Source organism: Sminthopsis crassicaudata, chromosome 1 (assembly GCF_048593235.1).
Source record: "Sminthopsis crassicaudata isolate SCR6 chromosome 1, ASM4859323v1, whole genome shotgun sequence".
Classification (NCBI taxonomy): domain Eukaryota; kingdom Metazoa; phylum Chordata; class Mammalia; order Dasyuromorphia; family Dasyuridae; genus Sminthopsis; species Sminthopsis crassicaudata.
The window spans coordinates 24,433,722-24,458,647 of NC_133617.1; the positions used below are offsets into that span (position 1 = coordinate 24,433,722).

Sequence of the window (24,926 nt, forward strand, 5' to 3'; positions counted from 1 at the left end):
TCAATACATATTGAGTTTTTCTGGTTCTGTCTGACATCAGTTCACTTAAGTCTTCCCATGCTTCTGTGGATTCCTCACATTTCTTTTTCTAAATAGATTTTAATTGACTTTTATGGTACCTACACCTTCCAAAGTATCCCTCTTTTCCCTCTTACCAAAAAGTCATCCATTAAGACAAAATTAAAGGTGGGGGTTCGAAGAGGGTTCGAAGGGTGGGGGAGAGAAACTAACCAATCCATCGAAAAAGTCCAACGGTGGCGTGTGGGATTTTCCAAGTCACCAAACACCCAACGTCTACAAAGGAGGGAAGCAGACTCCTCCTATCTCAAGGCCAGCTTGGTCCTTATAACTCCAGTGCCCATCAATTTATTCTTTACATTTGAATTGTAGTCACTTCATATCTCATTTTCCTGGTTCTACTACCAATTCTTTATCATTCCATATGATATGGAATCATATGTACCCAATCCATGCACTGTTTCTGGTAGCACAATAATGTTCTATTACATTCAAAGACCACAGCCTACTTAAGCCACTCCCTAATTGATGGGCAATGGTTTGTTTCCATTTTGCCCTATTACAAAAAGTGCCATTATAAATATTTTGGTGTATTTGGTAGATATTTTAATCTTTCACAGCCCTCGAAGTATATTCCTGGAAGCAGAATCTCTTGGACATTGTAGTCCACACTTCCCCCACATCCAAACTGTTTTCTAGAATGGAGAGAACGATTCATAGTTCCATCCACAGGGCACCATCGTGCCCATTTTTGGACAACGCACTCAACACTGAAGATTTCCATCATCGGCCATATTGCTTCCTTCCCTCCCCCCACCAAAGCAATCAGGATTACACAGCTAGTAAGTGGCAAGTGTCTGAGGCCAGATTTGAATTCAAGTCCTCTTAATTCCAGGGCCAGTATTCTTTCCACTGTGCCATCTAGCTGCCCAGTCATTGGTCATCTTAGTTGTGCTTGGTCCAAGTTGGGGGCAGACACGCCGCAAGAATAACTGTAGCCAGATATTTGGATTGGGCCTGGATAGTAAAGATACCCTCACTTAATTGCACATGTGTTACCTATATAGGATTACTTGCCATGTAGGAGAAGGGGATGAGGGGAAGAGAAGAAAATTTTGGAATACAAGGCTTTACAAGGGTCAATGTTGAAAACTATTTTTGCATGATTTTCAAAATAATAAGCTATTATTTTAAAAACTTAAAGAAAAAAAAAGACACGTATGCTGCTGAAAGTGCCCAGGATATACCAAGTCACAGACCTGCCAATGCTTTGCCACATCTGAAAAGTAGTGACCTCATTCTGAAAAGCTTGGTTCTCATTTGCAGCTGCTAAAAGCCCTGCATCCATCTTTTGATCACTTTCACATGAGCCACCTGCCGGGATTTCCCAGGTCTCAAAGGGGCTTCACTCAAAGGTGTTGGGTAGAAAGCCGGCTTTGTAGACAGGAGTTCAAATCCTGCCTTTAATATTTAGTTATTTACCAGTGTCATAGCATGTACTATTTACTTAGCTGTGGAGTCTCAGGTAAGCGACTTAATCTTTGTATTAAACAGATTCCCTAGCTCTCAAAAAGATTCATTTGCCTCCAGAGTCTATGCAGTTCTACATCTAGGAGTCAAGTATTCTCTAATATGATCTTAGGTAAACCAGGTTACCTCCATAGACTCCAAGTCTCGTGTAAAATGGAGAGAATTAAACTTGCCCAATGCACTACTACACACAGAGGCAGTAAGGACTGTATTTTCTAAATTTGCAGTTACCAAAAAAAAGTACCTGCTGTGTTCACAGTGTGATCTGCTGTGTTTCTTAACTAGATTCACAACCACAAGCAAATCACTTTTGCTTTGCTGCACCTCAGTTTCCTTTTCTGAAAAAATGAGGGCACTGGACTCAATGATCTCTGAAGTTCCTTCCAGATCAGGAACTACTTAGAGATCTGTAAAATCCTTACTTTGAATTAAAGGAACCAGCATGGAACAGTGGAAAGAGCAATAGATTATAGCCAGAGATCTGGATTCAAATCCCACTCCTTGGTAACTTCCTCTTTGGGTTTATATTCTACCAAATAGAGAAGGCTGAAAGTGCCCAGGATATACCAAGTCACAGACCTGCCAATGCTTTGCCACATCTGAAAAGTAGTGACCTCATTCTGAAAAGCTTGGTTCTCATTTGCAGCTGCTAAAAGCCCTGCATCCATCTTTTGATCACTTTCACATGATTTCCCAGGTCCCTTCAGTTGTAGCTCCACAATCCTAAATTCTGGGTCTCAGTTTCCCTTTCTGTAAAGTGAAGAGTTTTGCCTTGATGGCTTCTGAAGTCTCTGCCGGTCCTTTCTAGTTAAGGAACAACAGTGCCCTTCTGGGAACTGCATACTGGCTTACTCTGTTTGCCTCAGTTTCCTCATCTGGAAAATGAGCTTTAGAAGGAAATGGCAAACTACACCAGTATTTTGGGGAATTAGATTCCTGGACCATGGCGTTCTGGTCTAGGAACCCACTTCAGAGAACTGGACTAATAACTGGCAAAAATCCAGACAGCCAACCATGGAGGCATGGGAGATTTCTCCCCTAACCTCAGTGATGTCAATTCAACAGGCGTCCCCTCTGCCCATATAGGAAATATTGCTTTCTCTTCTGAACTCTTCCTGTCCATATGCTTCAGTCTGCCTGCACAAAGACTGCCTCAGGGCTTCTACAAGATCATGGATTGGGTGAAGAGCTAGAAACCCCAATCTGGGATCTCCTGAGACCTCCAAAAAGCACTTTCTTGGCTAAATCGCACACGGTCTCTGCTAATAAGGCTTCTCAAGCTCTAATTTATCATGCCTCTGCTGTGTCTGCATGCAGGGAAATGTTGATGATAAACCAGTTGCCGGGCCTCCTGTTGCTTGCCTTTGGTTTTCTTCCTTAAGGCTAATAGAAAGAGAAGAGGAGAAGGGCCAAGCTGATACATCCATGTAGCACTCTCTCCCTCAGGTGCCCTCCTTCCTGCCTGTTTATCTGAGCGAGTGGGACTTGAACATCATAGCTATTTCCATAGTAACAGAGTATGAAAGATGCCATGCTGCCCTGAAAGGTGATCTCTCACTGGGATCCGGGAAAATGCCAAAATTGTCGAGCGATGGAGAAGGTCCCAGCTCACTCCATGCCCCGAGAAATGCCCCATGGCTGTTCGGATGGAAGCGGCTCAGATAATCCCATCTTGGGGCTCAGTGACAGCAAGATGGGCTCAGCCCCACTCCTGAGGACTGTGGGATAATCAGCTTATTAGCCAGACAGGCTGCTCTTCCTCCCTTCCTCCCTCCCACTTCTCTGAAAATCTATATACTTCCTGAGTTCCGGCAATCAGTGAGTGGTGCTAAGACCAGGTTGAGGGCAAGGGATGGGCAGAGGCTGCCTCGGGTTTTTGGGGTCACCATACAAAGGGTAATGTGAGAAAGGCCGGAAAAACATCACCCAAAACAAAACCAAAAATTCTGAAATAGATGGCTGTGTAATTGTAATGATCAAGCTTGATCTTGGAGAAGAGTGGAGAAAATGCATTTTCTTTCCTTCTTTGCAAAGGTGTAGTGGAGACAGGGGACCCGTGGGTGAGAAACATGCTGGTTTTGCTGAATTGCTTTTCATCTTTCTGGATAGTAGTGGAAAAGAGATGTACTTAGAAATGAAGGTGATGCAAAAACAAATTCTATCGCTACAAATGGAACAGGTTGGTGGTACAATGGATTGTGGGCTAGTTATTGAATCCTATTTACCTCAGTTTCCTCATTTGTCAAATAAGCTGGAGAAGGAAATGGCAAACCAAACTGGTATTTCTGAAAAGAAAACCCCTGATGGGATTATGGAGAGTCAGACATGATTGAAAGATGACTGAACAACAAATCAATAAAAATAAAATAATATTAAGAAATGGAAATGGAGTCTTTAGTAGGTCTCTCTGTGGAATAAGAAATATAATACAGGTAGTAAAAAGAACTAGATTTGGAGATGGAGGACCTGAGTTCAAATTCACAGCCCAGTGTGATTCTCTGAAGCTCATTCTCCTCCATCTTTAAAATGAGGAGTTGGACTAGCTGGCATCTGAAGCTCCTTCTAGCCCTAGATCTTGGATCTTCTGGTTCTAGGATGGGTAGGGAAGAAGCTGGAAGGGCAGGTTTTACTTGGGTTGGACCCACAGTATCATAAAAGTAGAAAATACTCAGTGTGAAAGTTCTCTACACTGGCACACATTTGGGGTCACCATACAAAGGGTAACGTGAGAATTGGAGCAGTGAGATGTGATTTGACTTACACACATGGCCATAAATCAAGCATCTATCACAGTTGGACTTGAATTCAGGTCCTCTTGATTCCAGGGCTTATTCACTATCTACTACACTAGGATCTTTCTCAAAGGGAAAGTAGAAAATAAAAATAAATATGGTACTTGGCATCAGTTAGAGAAATCCATGTATGACTGGGCCCAGTGCCAGAACCCCATATCCCAAAGAATATGCATTACCTCTTTGGCCCTCAGGGCCACCAGGAGAATGAACTAATGCCTATAGGTGGTTCAGGCACAGGCAAGGGGAATGGCCAATCAATCAACAAACAGCTTTGTTAAGTGTTGGGAATACAAAAATCCAGCCCTCAAGAAGTTTACTTTCTAATGGGGAGGCAACAGGTTCACATTGAAATGAATACAAGGTGGTTCACGTATGAAGAGGAGGAGGCAGTTATGGAAGAGAGGAAGAGGAGAGGAAACAGAGGAAGACTGAAGATGGGAAAAGAAAGGAGGAATGCGAAAAAGAGAACAAAGCTGTATGTGGCTAAAGGAGGAGTTGAGAGCCATCTACATCCAGGCAACAGAAGGAGTTGAGAGCCATTTACATCCAGGCAACAGGTTGCCCACTTGTCTATGAGCCTGTGGACCACGGGGTTATCAAGAATTTCCCAGAATCAATGCATTTTAGGATCTTAAGAGGTGAAAAGGGTTATCTATTTCAACTCTGACTCCCACAGGAATCCGTACTGTAGGATTTCTGACAAAATGGCCATCCAGCATCTTCTTAGAGAGCTCCACTGAGGTGAATCCCACCACTGCCAACATGTAGGACAGTTCCTAGTGTAGAGTATGTGCATGCCTGATTCACTGAGCAGGGAAGGAGGGAAAGGCAGTGGCTTCTCATGAAAACTTTAGTTCCCAACACTTGTGTCCATCTTTGCCCTTCTCCCCAGTGACCCAGATGATAGCCCAAACCCTGTCCAGGAGGCAGGTCACCATAATACTACTAGAACTAGTAGAACTAGATAACAATATAATACTACTAGAACTAGTACTCAATGTAAGAGTTCTAGGGTTTACAAAGTATTTTCTATGTTATCTCATTTGATCCTCACGATAACTCTGTGAGGTAGGTGGTATTATTATCCCCATCTTACAGATGTGGAAATTCGAGGCTCAGAAAGGATATATGCTAGCTATAAAATGACAGGGTTCTACAGTTTGAGTTTGTTACAGCAGCATTCAAACTCAGTTCTACACACCATACCACCTACCTGGGGGATCTATAGGTAGGTGACCAAGAATGTCTACCATTTTCTGAGGGGTAGGAAAGCCTGGAAGATGGGCAATGAATGGAACAGTGTCAGATTCTGCAGGGCTGGTTGACAAGGGATAAGGACATTGTCAAGGTCAGGGTATTTCATCAGCCTACGAGGAGAAGGAAGGGAAGAGGGGAAGTGAGTTCAGGTGAGGATTTCAGTTCTGGATCCGGAGTGAACAAAGTCCCATAGAAGGGACCCATAGTTTTAACTATTCAGCAACACATTCTTCATGGAGTGTGGCTAAGAACAGAATGCCATGCTGGGGACAAACCAATTAAATGAGACTGATGTGGGATAAAGGCCCAGGGACTTTTTCCAATGTCTCTGCTCCTCTGGGGCTCTTCCATCCTTCCATCGATGAAAGTCTTTTGACCTAATACACCTGGAAATGGGCAGAGGTGGTACCATCCTTCCAGCATCGCAGAGTTTCCACGGCAACTGAGCGGCAGAGAGGGCAAGTTCTCTCCCGGTCGAACCACAGGCAGAGACACTCCTCACAGAATACGTGCTACGGGGACAAGGAGAACAATGAGAGGAGCACCACTTTGCAGGTTTCGGTGCTCCAACCACATCTCAAACATCTCAACATGGCTAAAATATTATTTGTTACCCTCTGCTCCATACTTCCTAGCTTCCACATTTCCATCAAGTGCACCATCATCCTCCCAGTCACCCAAGTTCACACAATGGGAGTGATTCTTGACATTCATGGAGCATTTATTATGTAACTACTGTGTGCAAAGCACTGGAGTAAGGTGCAAAATTCATAGGATCCTAGATTTAAAGTTGGAAAATGGACCCTATGGGACATTTAATTCAATTCTTTTGTTTTTCTAGAGGGAACTGAGGCTGAGAGAATGGAAAAGATTTGCTTCAAGTCAAATGGGTTAAGAAAATGGCAGACTTAGAATTTCAGCCCCAGTTTACAGATAACAAATCCACAGATCTTTCTGCTATATCAAGATGCTAAATTCACATGCAAAGCAAACCAATCCAATGGGCTTTTATTAAGCATCTACCATATCTCAAGCAATTTACTAGTCAAATTAAGTATTTATTAAGAACCTACTATGTGCAAGAATACCATCACAAACAGAAAGACAACCCCTACAACCCCTTACATTCTAGTAGGGAAAAATAACAGATAAAAAGGGGGACTGAAGACAGTTGGAAAAGCTAGCCCTTGTGCAATCAAAGGAAATAAGAAATTGTCACTTCTTTCAAGGAGTTTAAGGAACTTATATTCTACAGGGAGACAAGACGTTCACACATACATAATTTCTGAGGGGACAGAACATCAGGATAGCCTTACTCTAGAAGATGATTTTGATTTGTAGGTATGCCCTAAAACAGCTAGATGTTATAGTGGATAGAGAGCTGGGTTTGGAGTCTGGAAGATTCATCTTCTGAGTTCAAATGCAGCCTCAGACACCCACTAGATATGTGATCTTGGGCAAGTCACTTAACTGTGTTTACCTCAGTTTCCTCATGTGTAAAATGTGAGGGTTGGACTAGCTGGCCCATGTTGGATCCATCATCCTGATGTTCTCATCAAGTACCATCATCCTGATGTTCTCTCCCCCCAGAAATTATTTTTACATCTACTTTGTATAATGTTTCCTACTAATGCTCCTCTGTACACACACTGCACTTCCCTTAACAGAACTGCTGTTTTTTGAGGACAGGGAACTTTTCTTTTTGTCTTTGTATCCCAGGGCTTAGAATATAGTACTAATACCTGCCTGGCACATAGTAGGTACTTAAAAAATGCTTACTGAATTAACAATAGGTTAATGAATTAATCTACTAGAACTCCTGGAAGAGTGTTCAATTTGCTTGGGGATCTTTCAAAATGGAAACCTAGGCAAAAGGGGATGTCTAATTTTTTTTTTTTTTTTTTTTTTTTAAGGAGTAGGAGCTTAGGGAATGGCTAAGGGGCTTACCCAGCCCCTGTAGTATGTGACCTGTGACCACAGGCAGGACCCTGAACCACAGTTCTCCTCTCTAGGAGCTCTGGGGATTGGTAATCTAGACCATCATGCCCATGGGGCCCAAGCAAAGTCATCTGCTGCCTCCTCCTCCTTCACATGACACAGGGCCCCAGGGCCTGTGACTTCACCCAACTCTTCTAAGGGCTGGCTGTCACATGGAAGAGGGATTAGATTAGCTAGGCTTGGCCCCAGGGGGCAGACCCAGGTGCCAAGGGGGGAAGCTGCAAGGAGACAGATTTAGCGATGATGTCAGAAAAACTTCCTACAAGTCATGCTGGCCCAGAGTGGGACGGGCTGACTCAGGAGGAAGTGGGCTCTCCCTTACTGGAGGCCTTGGGTGGAGGTTGGACAACTGTGTCTGTGGGATCGTACAAAGGGGATTCCTGGTCAGGTATGGTGGACTCGACTGTTCCTGAACTCTCTTCCAGATCAGAAAGACTAAGATTGCCTCGAGGTTAGGGAACAGGGGGCCCTCACTCACCTGGCACATCAGGACCAAAGGATCCCGGAACTCAGCTTGGCAAATGGCACAGATCTCACCAGCCTCAGCACACTGCTGGCTTGTGGCCCGAGCTCCATAGTTCTATATGGAGAACAAGAGGAAAGAGAGCTCTGGTTTTCACAGTAAAGACTAGCTCTTGTCCACATGTACATGGCACAAGCTGTTCTCCAGGCCTGGATACCAGGTCTTAACAAATGTCAGTTGATTGAGTGATTAGAACTCTCTCTCCATCTCTCACTCTCTGCATGGGCTGCCTCCCTGTTCAAAAGGCTGTTTTCACCTCCAACTCTTAGAATCTCTACTTCCTTTCAAGCAGACCTTGAGCATTCTCTCACCATGAAGTTTCTCCTGATCCCTTCCCTACTCTCTGGGTCATATTCCCCTCTTGAAATAACTTTGTATATATTTTATATTTACTTAAATGTGGACATGCCATTTTCCTTGATAGAATGTGAGCTTCCTAATGGCATGGTCTTTCTGTCTTCAATGCCTAATACAGTATCTGGTTCATAGTTGGTGCTTAATTAATGCTTATTGATTGGGTGATTTGCCTTTTGCATGCTCATCTCTCCCTTCTAAGCCTGCTGTTACAGAAAGCCAAGCACTGTGCTAGTCAAGTCAACAAGTCTTTATTTTTAAATTTTTTTATTAAAGCTTTTTATTTTCAAAGCATATACGTGGATAATTTTCAATGTTCACCCTTGCAAAATCTTGTATTCCAAATCTTTTCCTTCTCTTCCCCCCAACTCCTTCCCCTAGATGGAAAATCATCCAAAATATGTTCTTCTATACATATTTCCACAATTATCTTGCTGCACGAGAAAAATCAGATCAAAAAGGGAAAAAATGAGAAAGAAAACAAAATGCAAGCAAACAACAATAAAAAAATAAAAATCCTATGTTGTGATCCACATTCAGTTCCCACAGTCCTCTCTGGATGCAGACGGCTCTCCTCATCACGAAACTATCGGAACTAGCCTGAATCATCTCATTCAATATTCAATTAATAAATTAAGAGCCTACTACGTGCAAGAATATTATCACAAAAAGAAAGACACTTCCTTACATTCTATTAGGGAAAGATAACATATAAAGGGGAAACTGAAGACAAGTTGGAAAAGCTAGGCTTTGTGGATTCAAAGGAAACAAGAAATTGTCATTTCTTTCAAAGAGTTTAAAGAACTTATATTCTAAGAGGGAGACAAGGCATACATACATAATAAACTTTCAAGGATCTATGATTTCAGTTTGTAGTATATCCTAGAGTAGCTGGGGAGTACAGTGGACAGTGTTGGGTCTGGAGTCAGGAAGACTCATCTGAGTTCAAATTCAGCCTCAGACACTTACTTAGCTGTGTGATCCTGGGCAAGTCATTTAACCGTGTTTACATCAGTTTCCTCATTCGTAAAATGAGAGAATTGGACTAGATGGTTCATGTTGGGCCCTAAATCCAGGATCCTAAGTAAGGCAATCCTGATGTCCTCTCCCCTCAGAAATTACTGACTTTGTGTAATGTTTCCTACTACTTCCCTTACGGAACATACATTGTTCTATGTACATACAGCATACATACCTGTACTTCCCTTAACAGAATCGCTGCTTCTTGAGGACAGACAGGGAATGTTTTTTGTTTGTCTTTCTTTCCCAACTCTCAAATATATGTTATCAGAAAATAGCATAATTACATTATTATGAAATATTGTATATAATAATATCTGTATTGTATCTTCTCTTCCTGTGGAACTGTAAGCTCCATAAGGGCAGATACTGTTTCTTCTCTGAGGTTTGTACCTTCCCCAGAAATGCTCTGCTTGTAGTGGGCATCTACTAAGTGTAGAAACTAAATGTTACATCTAACAAACACCTGCCGTGCTTCTTGTCGCCTCTCTCCCCGCCCCACCCTCACGCCTTCTCTCCCACTGCCAACTGGAGTCGACATGTCCCCTTCTTCCACCAGAATGTAAGCTCTTCTGTCTTTGTACACCTCAAATTTAGCACAGCTCCTGGAATTTATCTTCATAAATAGACCTGGAACCTTCTCTCTGGCCAATGGCCAGTGTTTCCTGGACCTTACAATCCATATCATTTCCATAAACTTCTTAAGAATCTTGTACATTTTCTCCAATTGGCCACCCAATTTTTTGTGGACCTCTGTCTGAATATGACTCACCTGAGAGGTGCAGAGAAGCTTCAGGGCCTTCCTTACTCCGCCCAGCCGGCCGCAGATGTCAAATGACTGAAAGGGGAAAGACTGATGAGCAACTGCTTTCTAGAACCATAGGAGGATGGTTATATCCACCAGCCTGGGACAGGGCTGGGGCAGGGAATCTAATTCCGCTTGAACCCTTACAGAGTTAAAAACATAGGATTACACAGTGTTACGTGTGCAATCCCAAACTGCTAACTTTCCAATACAAAGTGCAGAGATTCCATGATGGCCCTAGATTTTAGGAAAGAAGCTGTGATTTCCTTCTGTGATGTCTCCCGTGTGGCTCACTATTTCCCAAAGTGTTCCCACACACATTATCTCATTCGTAATGTCTGTGCTGTATATGTTTCCCATTTGAGTATATGTTGTTGCCCTCTCCCTCCCCCAGTTAGGATTTTCTTTTTTTTTTTTTTTTCTTTTTTTATTATTTTATTTATTTATTTATTTGTTTATTTATTTGGAAAGAAAAGTAACATTTATTTATAATTTTTTTCACAGTATATATGCATGAGTAATTTTTTTTATAATATTATCCCTTGTATTCATTTTTCTAAATTATCCCCTCCCTCCCTCTACTCCCTCCCCTTGATGACAGGCAATCCCATACATTTTACATATGTTACAATATAACCTAGATACAATATTTGTGTGTAAATCCCATTTTCTTGTTGCACATTAAGTATTAGCTTCCGAAGGTATAAGTAACCTGGGTAGATAGACAGTAGTGCTAACAATTTACATTCACTTCCCAGTGTTCCTTCTCTGGGTGTAGTTGTTTCTGTCCATCATAAATCAACCCAGTTAAAATTTTCAAAGGCGGGGGCTGTTTTGTTTTAATCTTTGCAATTCTAGCACCTAGCCTACAACTAGTATGCTACAGGTATACAACTCTAGTTGTGCAGGGGCTTTAATTAACTATTCACTCTTGATTGGCTGAATGCACAAAGCACTCTCTTGAGAGCTGGAAACTCCATGAGATAGAGATTTGAAGTTAGGAAGATTTAGATTCAAATCCCATCTCAGATACTCACTAGCCTGCATGATCTTGTACAAATCATTAAATCTCCCTGGGACTCAGTTTCCTCTTCAGTAAAATTAGGAGCTTGAAGTTGTCTTCTTTAAGGTCCCTTTTTGCGTTAAATTGATGGTCTTTTGATTGATGTAAACCCACTAGGAATTTAAGTGCTGTAAACTCCATAAAGGCAGGAATTGAGTCAAGAAGACCTGTATTCAAGTCCTGCTTCAGGTCATCCACTGATATCATACAAACAAGCCCAACTCTCTCATTTTACAGAGGAGATGACATGTTCAGAGAGGGAATGTCCAAAGTTATGTAGTGACTCAGTAGCAGAAATGAGGCTAGAAATTATGTCTCTCAGTTGGTTTTTTTTTTCTTTACTATATAAAAGAATGTGAAGGGCAATGGGAAAAGAATCCTCAATTTACACTTGATAAACTTGGAGAGAGATGAAGCTTTGTGGTATAGTAGTCAGAAAGCAAGCTTAGACATCAAGAAGACCTCAATTTAAGTTGTTTCTCTGATATATATATGAAAGCCATGAGACCTTAGACAAGTCACTTAACACCTGAGTGTTCTGAGCATTTCTCTAAAACTCTGTTGTTTGTACTTTGGTCTCAAAGAGAACCATGACATCAGGGAGGGGATAAAAAAGACTCAAAAAAGCTTGGAGTTTTAAGTGAAGGAGGGATGGGCAAGGTTGCCTGTTTTACTTTCTCCTCCAGAGCCATCTGGGTCCAGTGATGACATATAGAGCAGGACAATGGAGATGGCCCTGGATGCTGGGGAGACTTTGGCCTTTTTAAGTAAGTCTTTAAGAGGCCTCCGTTTGATTGAGATAATGTTTAATTAGTGACTAAGGCTAGGTGAGAAAAAAAATGAAGCAAAAATTCCCTCTTTCGCCTAATTAGAAAAAATCAACCTGAGAATGAAGACACTCAGAGCTTCTGGACACAACAAAAACAACTGCTATTTACATTCAGTTTGAGCCAATCAAGGATCTGGGCAACACAGCTCCTTTTCATTTTTTTTTCCTTTCCTTCCCTCTGTCCACATAGGGGATCATAATATCTTTATCTGCAGGTGCTCTGCTCAAATGACTGTAAATTTTGATTGCTGAAATCTCCTATCTTGGGATTTAAGGGTCAGGATTGTTTTTTGAACCCAGATCATTCTGGCACTCATTGATTGACCAACAATAGGTCCCAGCTCAAGTCCTATTTGGTCCAAGATTCTAAGTTGTAGAGAAAGGACTGATCTGCATCAGGGGGAGTTCCTCACTGAGAGTTCCCTGCTTTAATGAAATCAATGACCCAGTTAATGAATCATAATCTTAGAATATTTTAAGAAAAAAAATCCAAATCAGAAATCCCTAGCATGTATAGCCATCAAGAGCATTCCTTTCCCTTTACCCTTTGCTCTCTGAGGTTAAGCAAAAAATATGGGCGGGCACGGTGTCATGGGCTAATTCAGACTAATTTGATTCATGGGCACTATACATATGGTTCACTTCATAGGCAAGAGATAAGGGTAACGATCCAGTGGGGGCTTGCCCTCCTCTGCCTTCCTTGCTGGAGAAGAACCATCTGTTTCTACCGTTATGGGAAGTCTCCTCTCCTTGGCCCATCTTACCTTGCAAAGGCTGTAAAGGATGATGAGGACCCCTCCTAGGAAATAGCTATTGGAGGGGTCATCGCCCATGATGTATTTGTACCACAGCTGGATGGGAACGAGTGACCGGAACAGCTGGCTCAGCTCCTCAATCACCAAATAGAACTTACCCTGTAACCACATCAGAGGCATCAATTATGATTACTGTTAAAGACCTAAAGGGCAGTGTCAGGGGGGCTGGGGCACCCATGATAATGATGCTCCCAGCCCTCCACAGGCCATTAATCAGTATCTAGAAGCACTTAAGCAGGCTCTTAATGGGGGCAGAGATTAGTGTCGAGGAGAGGCAACCCCTGCCCACTGCCTTCACCCGGCGGCTGCCTGCCGCCCAGGAAAAAGCAAAAGGTGAAGGGAGCAGGCATTCAGATCACATTTCAGGGGGATAGAAACCTTACACCTCTAGCAGAGGGTGTGTGTGTGTGTGTGTGTGTGTGTGTGTGTATGGGGCACTTCTCTTCCAGGGGATGCTGCTATTTCAACTTGAAGCTATAGCAAAATTTTTGTGGTCCCTATTGAACCAACCACATGTAGGATTTTCATCAGAATAACATCAATTGTCTGTTGGTCTGAGGACCAACCTAGTTAAATTGGGAAAGAATTGTCACCAGGTTGGATGAAAGAGGGCGCTAGCCACTCTCAATGTCTTCTCACTAATGAGCAGATGGGTTGGAACCTGCAGCAGTAACAGGAATAGTCACTGGCAAAATCACTGATCCTTAAAGTATGTGAGTTTTATTGACGATGATGGTGGTGATGATGATGATGAAAGAATCTCAGGTCTAAGACCGTATGAGAAATGGCAGAGAAATAAGAAATAAGGAAGTTGAAAAAAGGGGGTTGACTAGTGAGAGAAATGATTATTTCTTTCTTGTATTAATAACCAATTATTGAATTAAGATTAAAGGATTTTCCTTCCAGAAATCACTAGAAAATCTTGGGAAAACTTACCCAACCTGGCTGAGAGAACTCTAAGTCTATATGAGAAATGGTAGAGAAATAAGAAATAAGGAAGTTGAAAAAAGGGGGTTGACTAGTGAGAGAAATGATTATTTCTTTCTTGTATTAATAACCAATTATTGAATTAAGACTAAAGGATTTTCCTTATCCAGAAATCACTAGAAAATCTTGGGAAAACTTACTCAACCTGGCTGAGAGAACTGGTTCATTGGGAGAATTGTTCATTGGGATTGGTCTGACAGGTCTGAGGTAGAAGTAGATTCCTTCTTTGATATGTATATTGACAAATCTCTTTGACCAGGATTTTGGTGGTAAGCTCAAGACCCTCTTTAGAATGAGCCCACATCTCATTATCAGAATTATTTTTTCATTAATTATTAATCAAGCAGAGTTGATTGTCATCTTTTGGGACATCTATTTTCCTAAGGACATATAAGTTGTGAGCCCACTACCATGAGGGGCTTTGGGATTTGAGAAGGCTAATGGTCTCTTTTAATATAATATTCTAGCATTAATACCTAGAAACCATGTCTCTTAAGCTCTATAGACATCACACAAGGAATTTACATTGTTCGGAAAAGGGCCATCGGGAAGGTGAAAGGTCTTGAAAGATTATGCCATATGTGGTCAGGTAAGGATCAGAAATAAGAAATAAAGAATTCTTCAGACTGAAGAAGAGAAAGTTCAAAGGGAAAAGGAAAGGTTTCTTCAAATCTTGGAAGGGCTGTCATGGAAAAGAAGGATTAGCCTTTTTCCTCTTGACCCCAGAGGGAAGAATGAGGGGTGAAAGATGCCAAGAACTGATATCAGCTAGCCATCTTGGAAAGCTTGCTAAGGATTAGTGCTTATCCCAACATAGGTTGCCCAGAGAAGCTCATCAGAATACTCTGTCAATTTTATGATGGCGTGCTTGCCTGAGTTTTGGACAACAGACAATACTTAAGCTTTCCAGTCACCAATGGAGTGAAACATGCTTTTTAGCATGATGTTTTCGGCCATATTGTCAAAAACCTTCACTGAAAATAAACATGGCATCAAAGTCAGCTACTGCACGGATGGTCAATTCTTCCACTTGAAAAGACTACGAGCCAAAACTAAAATAGATGGAGTATTGGCGCATGGTTTTTTGTTTGCAGATGATTGTGCACTTAATCTCCAAAGATGAGATGGGACAAATTATTGATCAATTCTCTGCTGCTTGTGCTTTTTGGCCTAACAATTAACACCAAGAAAATACAGCCATCACCATGCCATCCAAATGTGGAACCACTGGGTACAGCAAATGGTGAAGTTTCAAATGCTGTGGATAAATTCACTTACTTAGTAGAATACTTTCCAGGGATGAATAAATTAATAATGAGGTTGACACATGCATTGCCAGAGTTAGCTCAATGTTTGAGAAGATCCAAAGGAAAGTGTGGGGGAGGAGAGATATTAGACTGGCTACCAAACTAAAGGTTTACAGAACCACTGTTGCTGATCTCATTGTTGCGTGCCTGTGAAACCTGGACAGTCTACCAGTGCCATGCCAGGATACTGAATCGCTTCCATCTGAATTGTCTTAGAAAGATTGTGAGGATCACCTGGCAGGATAAGAAACCAGATACTGAGGTCCCTTCTCAAACTAAAGTGCCAAGCATTCAAACTCTGTTGCAGAGAATATAACTCCATTGGGCTGGTCATATTGTTCAAATGCCAAATTCATGCTTGCCAATTGGGAACTAAGTAATCTAATTTTTAAAAGTGAATAGGTCAAAGAACAGATCACAGAAACAGTCAACAATTTCATTAAAGATAATGATGACAATAAGATAACAGCAAAATTTGTGAGATGTGATGAAAGTAGTACTTATGGAAAAATTTATATCTCTAAATGCTTACATCAATTAAAAAAGAAAGATCAGAACAACAAACTCAGCATACTACTTAAAAACAAAACAACTAGAAAAACAACTGAAAATTCTCAAATAACAAAACAGAAATCCTGAAAATCAAAGGAGAGAGCAATAAAATTGAAAGCACCCCTCCCAATTGAACTAATAAAATTAGGAGCTGGTTTTGTAAAAGCAAACAATAAGATGGATAAACTATTGAATAATTTGATTTAAAAAAGAAAAAAAAACAATTTATGACTATAAAAAATGAAAAGGATAAATGCATAGCCAATGAAGATAAAATACAAGCAATTATTAGTTGCTATTCTATCTAAATATATGCTAACTAAACTAACAATATAAATGAAATGGATGAATAGTTACAAAAATATAAATTGCTCAGGTTAACAGAAGAGGAAATAGAATATACAAATAACTCTATCTTAGAAAAAGAATCAAATTATAAATGAGCTCTCTATGGGGAAAAAAAATCCCCACGACCAATTGGATTTACAAGTGGATTCCATGAAAAAATTTAAAGAACAAGAAATTTTTATTTAATAAAATGAAATGGGTAAAGAAATCTCACCAAATTACTTTTATAATACAAATATGGTTTTGATATCTAAATCAGGGAGAGCCCAAAACAAAAAGAAAACTAAAGACCATATTCCTTAATGAATGCTGATGTAAAAAATTTAAAATAAAATACTGTCAAGGAAATTACAGCAATATGGCATAAAGATCATATACTATGATCAGACTGGATTTATACCAGGAATGTAGGGTTAATTTAATATTTATTAAGAAAACTATGAACATAATTGACTGCATCAAAAGAAAATCCACAAAAGTCATGTGATTATATATCAATAGATGAATTTTGACAAAATATAATACCCATTCCTATTAAAAAATACTGGAAAGCAAGGAAATAAATGAAGCTTTCAAAATAATAAATAATATATATTATAATGAAGAGCAAGCATTGTTTATCATGGAGATAAACTAGAAGCCTTTCCAGCAAGAACAGGGATGAAGCAAGGACTGCATTATCAACATTATTATTGTATTAGAAATGCTAGTTATAACAATTAGACAAGAAAAATAAATTGAAGGAATAAGCAGAGGCAATAAGGAAACATCACTTTTCACAGATGATATGATAGCATATTTAGAGAACCCTAGAGAGTCAATTAAAAACTAGTCAAAACAATTAGCAACTTTAGCAATATTGCAGCATATAATATAAACCCACAAGAATCATCAGCATTTCTATTAAATTACCAATAGGACATAGCAGGAAAAGATAGTGAAATTCCACTTAAAAATTATAGATATTATAAAGTACTTGGGAGTCTACCTTCCATGACATGGATAGAAACTATATAAACACAATTACAAAACACTCCTCAAAAAGACAAATCTAAATAATTGGAGAAATATTCATTTCTTTTTAAAATTTTTATAAAGCTTTTTATTTTTAAAACACATGCATAAATAGTTTTCAACATTCACCCTTGCAAAACCTTGTGTTCCAAATTTTTTCCCTCCCTTTCTCCCACCCTTCTTATAAATGGCAAGTAATCCAATATAGGTTAAACATGTGCAATTCTTCTATATATATTTTCACAATTATCATGTTGCACAAGAAAAATCAAATCAAAAAGGAAAAAAAATGAGAAACAACAAAGTGCAAGCAAACAACAAAAAAGTGAAAATACTATGTTGTGATCCATACTCAATCCCTACAGTCCTCTCTCTGGATGCAGATGGTTGTCTCCATCATAAGACCATTGGAACTAGCCTGAGTCACCTTGCTGTTGAAAAGAGGCAAGTCCATCAGAATTTAATATCATTATAATCTTCTTGTTGTTGTGTACAATGTTCTCTTGGTTCTACTCACTTCACTCAGATCTGTTCACATAAGTCTCTCCAGGCCTCTCTGAAATCATCCCGAGATTGTTTTTTATAGAACAACAATATTCCATAACATTTATATACCATAACTTATTCATCCATTCCCCAACCGATGGGCATCCACTCAGTTTCCAGTTTTTTGCCACTACAAAAAGGGCAGCTACAAACATTTTTGCACACGTGGAACCTTTTCCCTTTTTTTTTAATGATCTCTTTGGGATACGGGCCTAGTAGAAACACTTCTGGATTAAAGGATATGAGCAGTTTGATAATCCTTTGGTTCCATAGTTCCATGTTGTTCTCCAGAATGATTGGATATGTTCACAACTCCACCAACAATGTATTAGTGTCCCCTCCAACATTCATCTTATCTTTTCCTGTCATTTTAGCTAATCTGAGAGATGTGTAATGGTACTTAAGAGTTATCTTAATTTGCAAAATATGAATTTCTCATGGGTAGGCCAAGACAACCTAATAAAAGTGACAATTAATTATATTAATTTGCCCATTCAGTGCCATACTAATCAAACTACTGAAGTATTATACTATAGAGCTAACAAAATTCATCTGGATGAACAAAAGGTCAAAGATATCAAGGGAATCAATGGACAAAATTTTAAGGGGGCCTAATAGTATCATATTTGTAACTATATATTTCATAGATGGCAAAATGGATAATTTTAATTACATAAAATTAAAAAAGATTTCATAGAAACAAAACCAATAAAACCCAAATTAGAAAAAAAGCAAGATGGAAGGGAATTTTTAACAGCAAGTTTCTATGATAGAGGTCTTGTTCCTCAAATATATTTTATATTTAAATAAATCTAAAACATTTAAAATATAATTTAAAACATTTAAATTAAAAAACAATTTTAAATTCAAATTTGTTTTTAAAAAAGAGAAGCCATTTTATAAGCGATAAATGGTCACAGACTGTTTTCAGAGGAAGAAATCAAAACTATCAATAGCCATATGAAAAATGCTCTAAATCATTATTGATTAAAAATGTGATTTAAAACTACTCTGAGGTACCACCTCATACATATAAGATTGGCTAACATGACAGAAAAAGAAAAAGGCAAATATTGAAAGAGATGTGAAAAAAGGACACTAATGCAGCATTGGTGGAGTTGTGAACTGGTCAAATCACTGTGGAGAATAATTTGGAGGTATGCCCCAAAGTAGATAAAATTACACCTATCCTTTGACCTAGCAATATTGCTAATAGGTCTATACCCTAAAGAGATAAAGGAACAAAGGAAAAGAACTTATATATACAAAACATGTTTGTAGCTGCTCCTTTTGTGAAAGTAAAGAATAGGAAATGAAGAGGATGCCTATAAATTGGGAAATTATGATATATGAATGGAATACTAGTATGTTATAAGAAAAGATGAAGGGAATGGTTTCAGAAAAACCTGGGAAGCTTTCTATGAATTGATGCAAAGTGAAGTGAGCAGAACCAAGAGTTCATTGTACATACTAACAGCAATTTGTAAAAGTAATTAACTGTGTAATTCTGGCTAATATAATGATTCACTACAACTCTAAAATGCCCCGTGATATAAAATGCTATTTCTCTCCAGATAAAGAACCAGTAGACTCAGAGGAGAAATTGAAGCATATTTCTTTTCTTTCTTTTTTTTTTTTTTGCTTCCTCCCCCTTCCCATCCCACCCTAGAACAAGACTAGTGTTTTGTGTGATTTCATATGTATAATGAGTATCATTTCTTGTCTTTTCACTGGGTGAGGGATGGGAAAGAATTTAAAACTGTAGAAAAATGAAAAGAGACAAAGAGGCATGAGAATGAATTGAAGGAGCTGTGATAATTTGCCAGAAGAAGATTTAATTGACTCTAAAAGAAGAAACACTTAATAATAAGGGCTGTCTATAAGTCTAATGGGCTGATTCCAAAGATATTTGAGTTCTCCATTCCCAAAAATCTTCAGTAGAGCCTGGATGATGATTTTCTTGGGATGTTGTATGGAGATGAGGAGGTCTTGCTTTCTCTTTGGATTAGACTTAAGAAGTTTCTTTGAATTTTGAAATTTAAGCTAAGCTAATGTCAAGTTTCTTCCTAGCTCCATACATTACTTCCTTTAGTCTCTTAAAAAAATTAAATACTATTTTTAAAAATTTGAATATTTTTAAAAATTTAAATAAATCCACTTTATCTTCTTCTTCATTTCCCCAATGGAAAAAGAAAAATAAACAAAACCTTTGTAGCAGATATGTATACTTAAACAAAACTAATTCTTTCATTAGTTATGTGCAAAAAAAATTTCAGTGTATTCTCAGAGTACATCACCTACCCTTTTATCAGGAGAAAGGCAACATGGTCTTTGATCACAGGTTTTCCAGAACTGTGGTTGATCAGAATTCTTTTTTTTTACTTTTATTTTTAAAAATTTTTAATCTAAATTCTTAAGGCTCTCAAAATTATTTTTACAACATTATGATCTTTGAATATAAATTGCCCTCCTGGTTTTGCTTTCTCCACTCTGCACCAGCTCTTACAAGTCTTCCTAATTTCTCTTAGTTTAAAAAACACCAATTTATTGGGAAATTCTGAACTTGATGTTAAACAAACTATTTTCAACTCTCAATCTTTCTGCCTTCCATGAAGAATTATCCTTGAAGAAGGAAGGATGGAACAAAAATGGTTAACAGAGCAGAAACCCAAAAAAAGTAAGGAAAAGGTAAGAGTATCCCTAGCTTTTTTCAAGACTCAGTTAAAATCCCATCCTCTATCGGAAGCCCTTTGTGATCCCTCTTAATTCTAATGCCTTTCCTCTCTTCATTATGTTTTTTCTTTCTTTGTACATAACGGTTTGCATATTGTCTTCTTCATTTGATTATGTCTCCTCGACATATCTTTTTGTTTTTCTTTGTATTCTTGGCACTTAGAACAGTATTTGTCAGATAGTAGGTACTTCCTAAATGTTCACTGATTAAAAGATAATTCACCTACACCCAATGAGCTCAAACAACTGGATCCGGATGAACTACATCCCAAAGCACCTGGCAACTCATCCATTTTAAAACAAAATTCTGAACAAGTGAAATGAATTTCTCTTCAGTCCCCAGCTCCAGGAACAACATTTGTAAAATGGTAGATTTAAAACTAAAAAGCATTCCAAAAACTAACTCTAACCCAATTCATTCATTTTACTGGTAAGGAAAATGAGGTCCAGAAGATTAAGTGATTTGTACAAATGTGACAAAAACAGTAAACAAGGGTCAGGATTTGGATCTTGATTCTCTGACTATAGGGACACTGGTCTTGATGATTTTTGAGAGACATTGGAGAACAGGAAAAAAGCTGCAGAACTGACAAAAGGTTAAATTATCCCAATCATCGAAAAAGGAAGAAGGTGCAATCTATCAACTGTGAGCCAAAATCAATTTTACTAGAGCATATCATGGAATAGATGGTTTGCGTATGAGCACTTAGAAAGGAAAGCCACAATTACTAAAAGACAGCATGGCTTTCCTCAAGAATAACTGTTTCAGATTAACCTAACTGCCTTTTTTTGTGACAGGGTTATTATATTGGTAGGCAAGAGTATATTAACATTTCACCACTGCAACTAACCAAGCCTCTTACATTATCTGAGTGAATAAGATGGAGAGATGTGGGCTATATGACAATATAGTTATGTAAATTCAGAATTTGATGAATCACAGACCTCACAAGAAGGCACTAATGGGTTGATGCCAATTTGAAGGAAGGCCTTTAGTGGAGCAGCTCAGAGGTCTATCTTTGGCCTTGTTCTGCTGAAAACTTTTAGTGATGATGTGCATAGAGCCATAGAAACCTGGCTTGCTAAATCTATAAATGTCTTGGAGTTGGGAGGGACAATTAATTTGCCAGGATGCAAAAAAAAAATAACGAAGGGCAAAAATGAATGCAATAAAATTCAATAGGGAATACTCTAAAGTTCTACACTTGGGCTAAGAGATATAAGATGGGGAGATGGAAAACAGAGCTTAATAATGTTGGGAAAATTAGATAAGACTAACCAGTGGCAACTTTCAATAGGAAATACTAAGGAATACACAGACTTCTCAGGATCTTAAAGTAACAATATACAAATACAGGTGCAGAGGATTCCAGATGAATGATTTAAAAAAATCTCAAGTGACTGAGTATAACCATGTTGTTTTATAAGTGAAGAATCTGAGGTTGAGAGAAGTCATGTGATTTTCCTAGGTTCACACAGTTTGGTGTCCCTTACTCTAAATCTATCTGCTTAGTTGCTTCTTGGAGATGGGAGTTAGATTAAAGTTACTGTAGAAAAATTAGGTCTTGTGGTTTTAGCATACTGCAAAGTCAATCATTATGAATCAAAATTGTGATATGCACCTAGAAAAGTTCACAATATCTTAGGCTTCATTAAAAGGAGATTAGTACCCAGAAGGAGGATGGTGATAGTCCTACTATATTCTGCCCCAGGCATATAGCTTCTGGAGCATTGTGGTCATTTCTAGGTGCCTAATTTAAAAAGGATATTGATAAACTGGACTTTGATAACCAGAAAGTTACCAGAAGGAGGAAAGGACTAAAGATCATCCATTTGAGAGAAGACATTGGGGATGTTAAGTCTAGAGAAAAAGACATAGGTGATGACACAATAGCATCTTCCAGTATTCAGAAGCTGCCATATGGGAGAGAGATTAGATTTTGTCCTACTTGGCTTTACAGAGACCAAGATACAAGTTGCAAAGAGGTGGATTTAGGCTCAATATTAGAAAATATGTTCTAAAACTGGCACAAAGTAGAATGGAGTGTGAAATTGGAGATTGTGAAAGGATTTTGGAATTAATTCTTATATAGTAGGGGGCAAGTATCTCTCCAAAATCTAAGATTCTGTATTTCTGTGAATTGGGATAATTACTAGAATCAGAACTCATTTAATATTATGTTAGGTGAGACTCTTTAAATGGGACAAGTCTATTAGTAATGATTGCAGAATTTTGCTAGAAAGATCTTATCCTATTAATCAGCTGAAACTTTGTACAAATAATTCATTTTTTCTCTGAACCTCAGTTTTCTCACCTGTAAAATAAGTGCCTTTGCTTAAAAATTTTTAGGTACCTCCCAGCCCTGACATCTCTAGAGTTCTCAGGCTCCATCCACCTTTGACATTCTTTGTTTTAAAATCTCTCCCAGCCCTAACATTCCATGTTCTAAGAGCCTTCCCAGCTCAACATTCTCTTTTCTCTGTTTTCTTCCAGTTCTAAAATTTAAAAAAATATATATTTCTAAATAAGAAAATACTTACAGAATTATTTCTAAGACATCCACACTTACTCATTGTCAAACTTTGTGTTTCCCCCTTTCTTACAAAAGAAAAGTTTTTCTGAGGTCAATCCTTCAGCCTTTCTTTCCTGAGTTCTAAGCCCTGATCTTGTTTATTTTGACTGCCCTCGCTTGTTATTGTGGGGTTGCTCACCGGGGAGGGGGCTGTATTTCCTGCTTTGATATTCAAGGATTTTCAGCCTGAGCCATGCCCTGAAAACAAGGGCTTGTTTTCCTGGGGTTGTGTACAGGAGGAGGCCTCCAACCTCTTATTTGTTATTTCAGTGTTGCAAAGTAGAGAGAAGCAAGTGAAGTCCTTAACCCCCCCCCCCCACTCCCAAGAAAACCAGCACTGATGCATTTATGTGTTTCACACTGAAAAAATATTCCAACTTGACACACAGATGGAAGAAAAGATGAGCCTGGGACTTAACTGAGATCCTCGCCATATCTGAAAGACATATGTCCCTTTCCCTTCCCCCTTCTCCCCTCTATTTAGCCTTGCTCACTTGACATCCTGAAAACAGGATCCAGAAGAAAATGGTATGGTAAGTGAGGACTGTCAAAGAAAACCAGCAGGAGAGCTGTAGTGGTGTTCACAGGTCTCCCAAGTGTTGATAAAGTGTGGGTGGTGGGTGTCAAAAAAGTTGGGTGGAGAAGGGCAGAGATACAGAGAGAAAAACAAGAGAGATGATGCAGAGAACTAGAAAGGCATAAAGAAAAAAAGGAGAGATAAAGAAGAGAATGAGCAAGTCAGAGAAGAGAATAAGTGAAATGGAGATGAGAGACGGTGAGAGACAGAGACAGGGACAGGGAGAGATGGAGAGAGGGAGTAGAGAGGGAGGGAAGGAAGAAGGAGGGAAAGAGGGAGAGAAAGAGAGAGGGAAAGACACACAGAGAAGCAGAGAGAGAGACAGAGAGCAAAGGGGAGAGAGAGTGTGATGGAGAGAGAAACAGAGATAGAGAAACAGAGAGACAGACAGGCAGAGAAACAAAGAGACAGACAGAGAGACATAGTCAAAGACAGAGACATACACAGAGAAACAGAGACAGAGAGAATGAGGATGAGAGACAGAGACAGAAAGAGACAAAGAGAAGATAGAGCAAGACTAAGAAAAGAGTGAACAAGACAGAAGAGAAAGCAAGGCAAAGAGAAAGAGCAAGGCAGAGAGAGAGAAGAGTAAAGGTAGACAAATGTAGATATAGAGGAGGAGAAGAAGAAAAAGACAAGAGAAATATAGAGAAGAATGAAAAAGAAAGGAAAAGAGAAGAAAGGAGAAGAGACAAGAGAAAAAACAATGAAGTTAAGAGGAAAATATAGAAAGAGGAAGAAATGAGAGAGACAGAGAGAGACTCAGACGAAAAGGAGAAAGTGAAAATGAAGAGAAAAAGGAAAAGGAAAAAAAGGAGACAAAAAGAATGAAAAAAGAAAAGATGGCACAGAGAACGGAAGGAGGAAAGAAAGGATGAACAAAAGAGGGAGAGAGAGACTCAGAAGAAAAGGAGAAAGAAAGCAAGAATGGGGTAAAGAGTAAGAAAAGAAAGAAAGAATGGAGAGAGGGAGGAATAAAAGGAAGGAGAAAAGAAAGGATGGAGGAGAGAGAGGGAGGGAGGGAGAGAGAAAGAGAAGGAGAAAGAAATCCAAGGACAGGGTAAAGAGTGAGAAAAAGAAGAAATGAAAAAGAGAAAAAGAAAAAGTGAGGGGAGAGACAGAAACAAATGAAAAAAAGGAAAGCTGGAGGAGAGAAGGGAAGGAGGAAAGAAAGAAAGGAGGGAGGGGGAACGAAAGAAGGGAAGGAGGAAGGAAAGAGAGGAGGGAGGGAGGAATGAAAGAAGGGAGGGAGAGAGGAAGGAGAGAAGGGGGAGAGGAGGGG

The 24,926-nt window shown here is 39.1% G+C and overlaps 1 protein-coding gene across 7 annotated transcripts in view; it reads right to left on the bottom strand.

Moving 5' to 3' along the window:
• Positions 1-3,492: 3,492 nt before the first annotated feature.
• RNFT2 (ring finger protein, transmembrane 2) overlaps positions 3,493-24,926 on the bottom strand; it is an 81,035-nt gene continuing 59,601 nt past the window's right edge. For all 7 annotated transcript variants that reach the window (XM_074296860.1, XM_074296820.1, XM_074296830.1 and 4 more), the window contains 4 exons: positions 12,957-13,106; positions 10,268-10,333; positions 8,077-8,178; positions 3,493-6,112 (listed from right to left, as the gene is read on the bottom strand). In XM_074296860.1, coding sequence (XP_074152961.1) covers positions 5,978-6,112; positions 8,077-8,178; positions 10,268-10,333; positions 12,957-13,106 — 453 coding nt within the window. In that variant the 3' untranslated portion in view covers positions 3,493-5,977. The remainder of the gene's footprint in view (positions 6,113-8,076; positions 8,179-10,267; positions 10,334-12,956; positions 13,107-24,926) is intronic.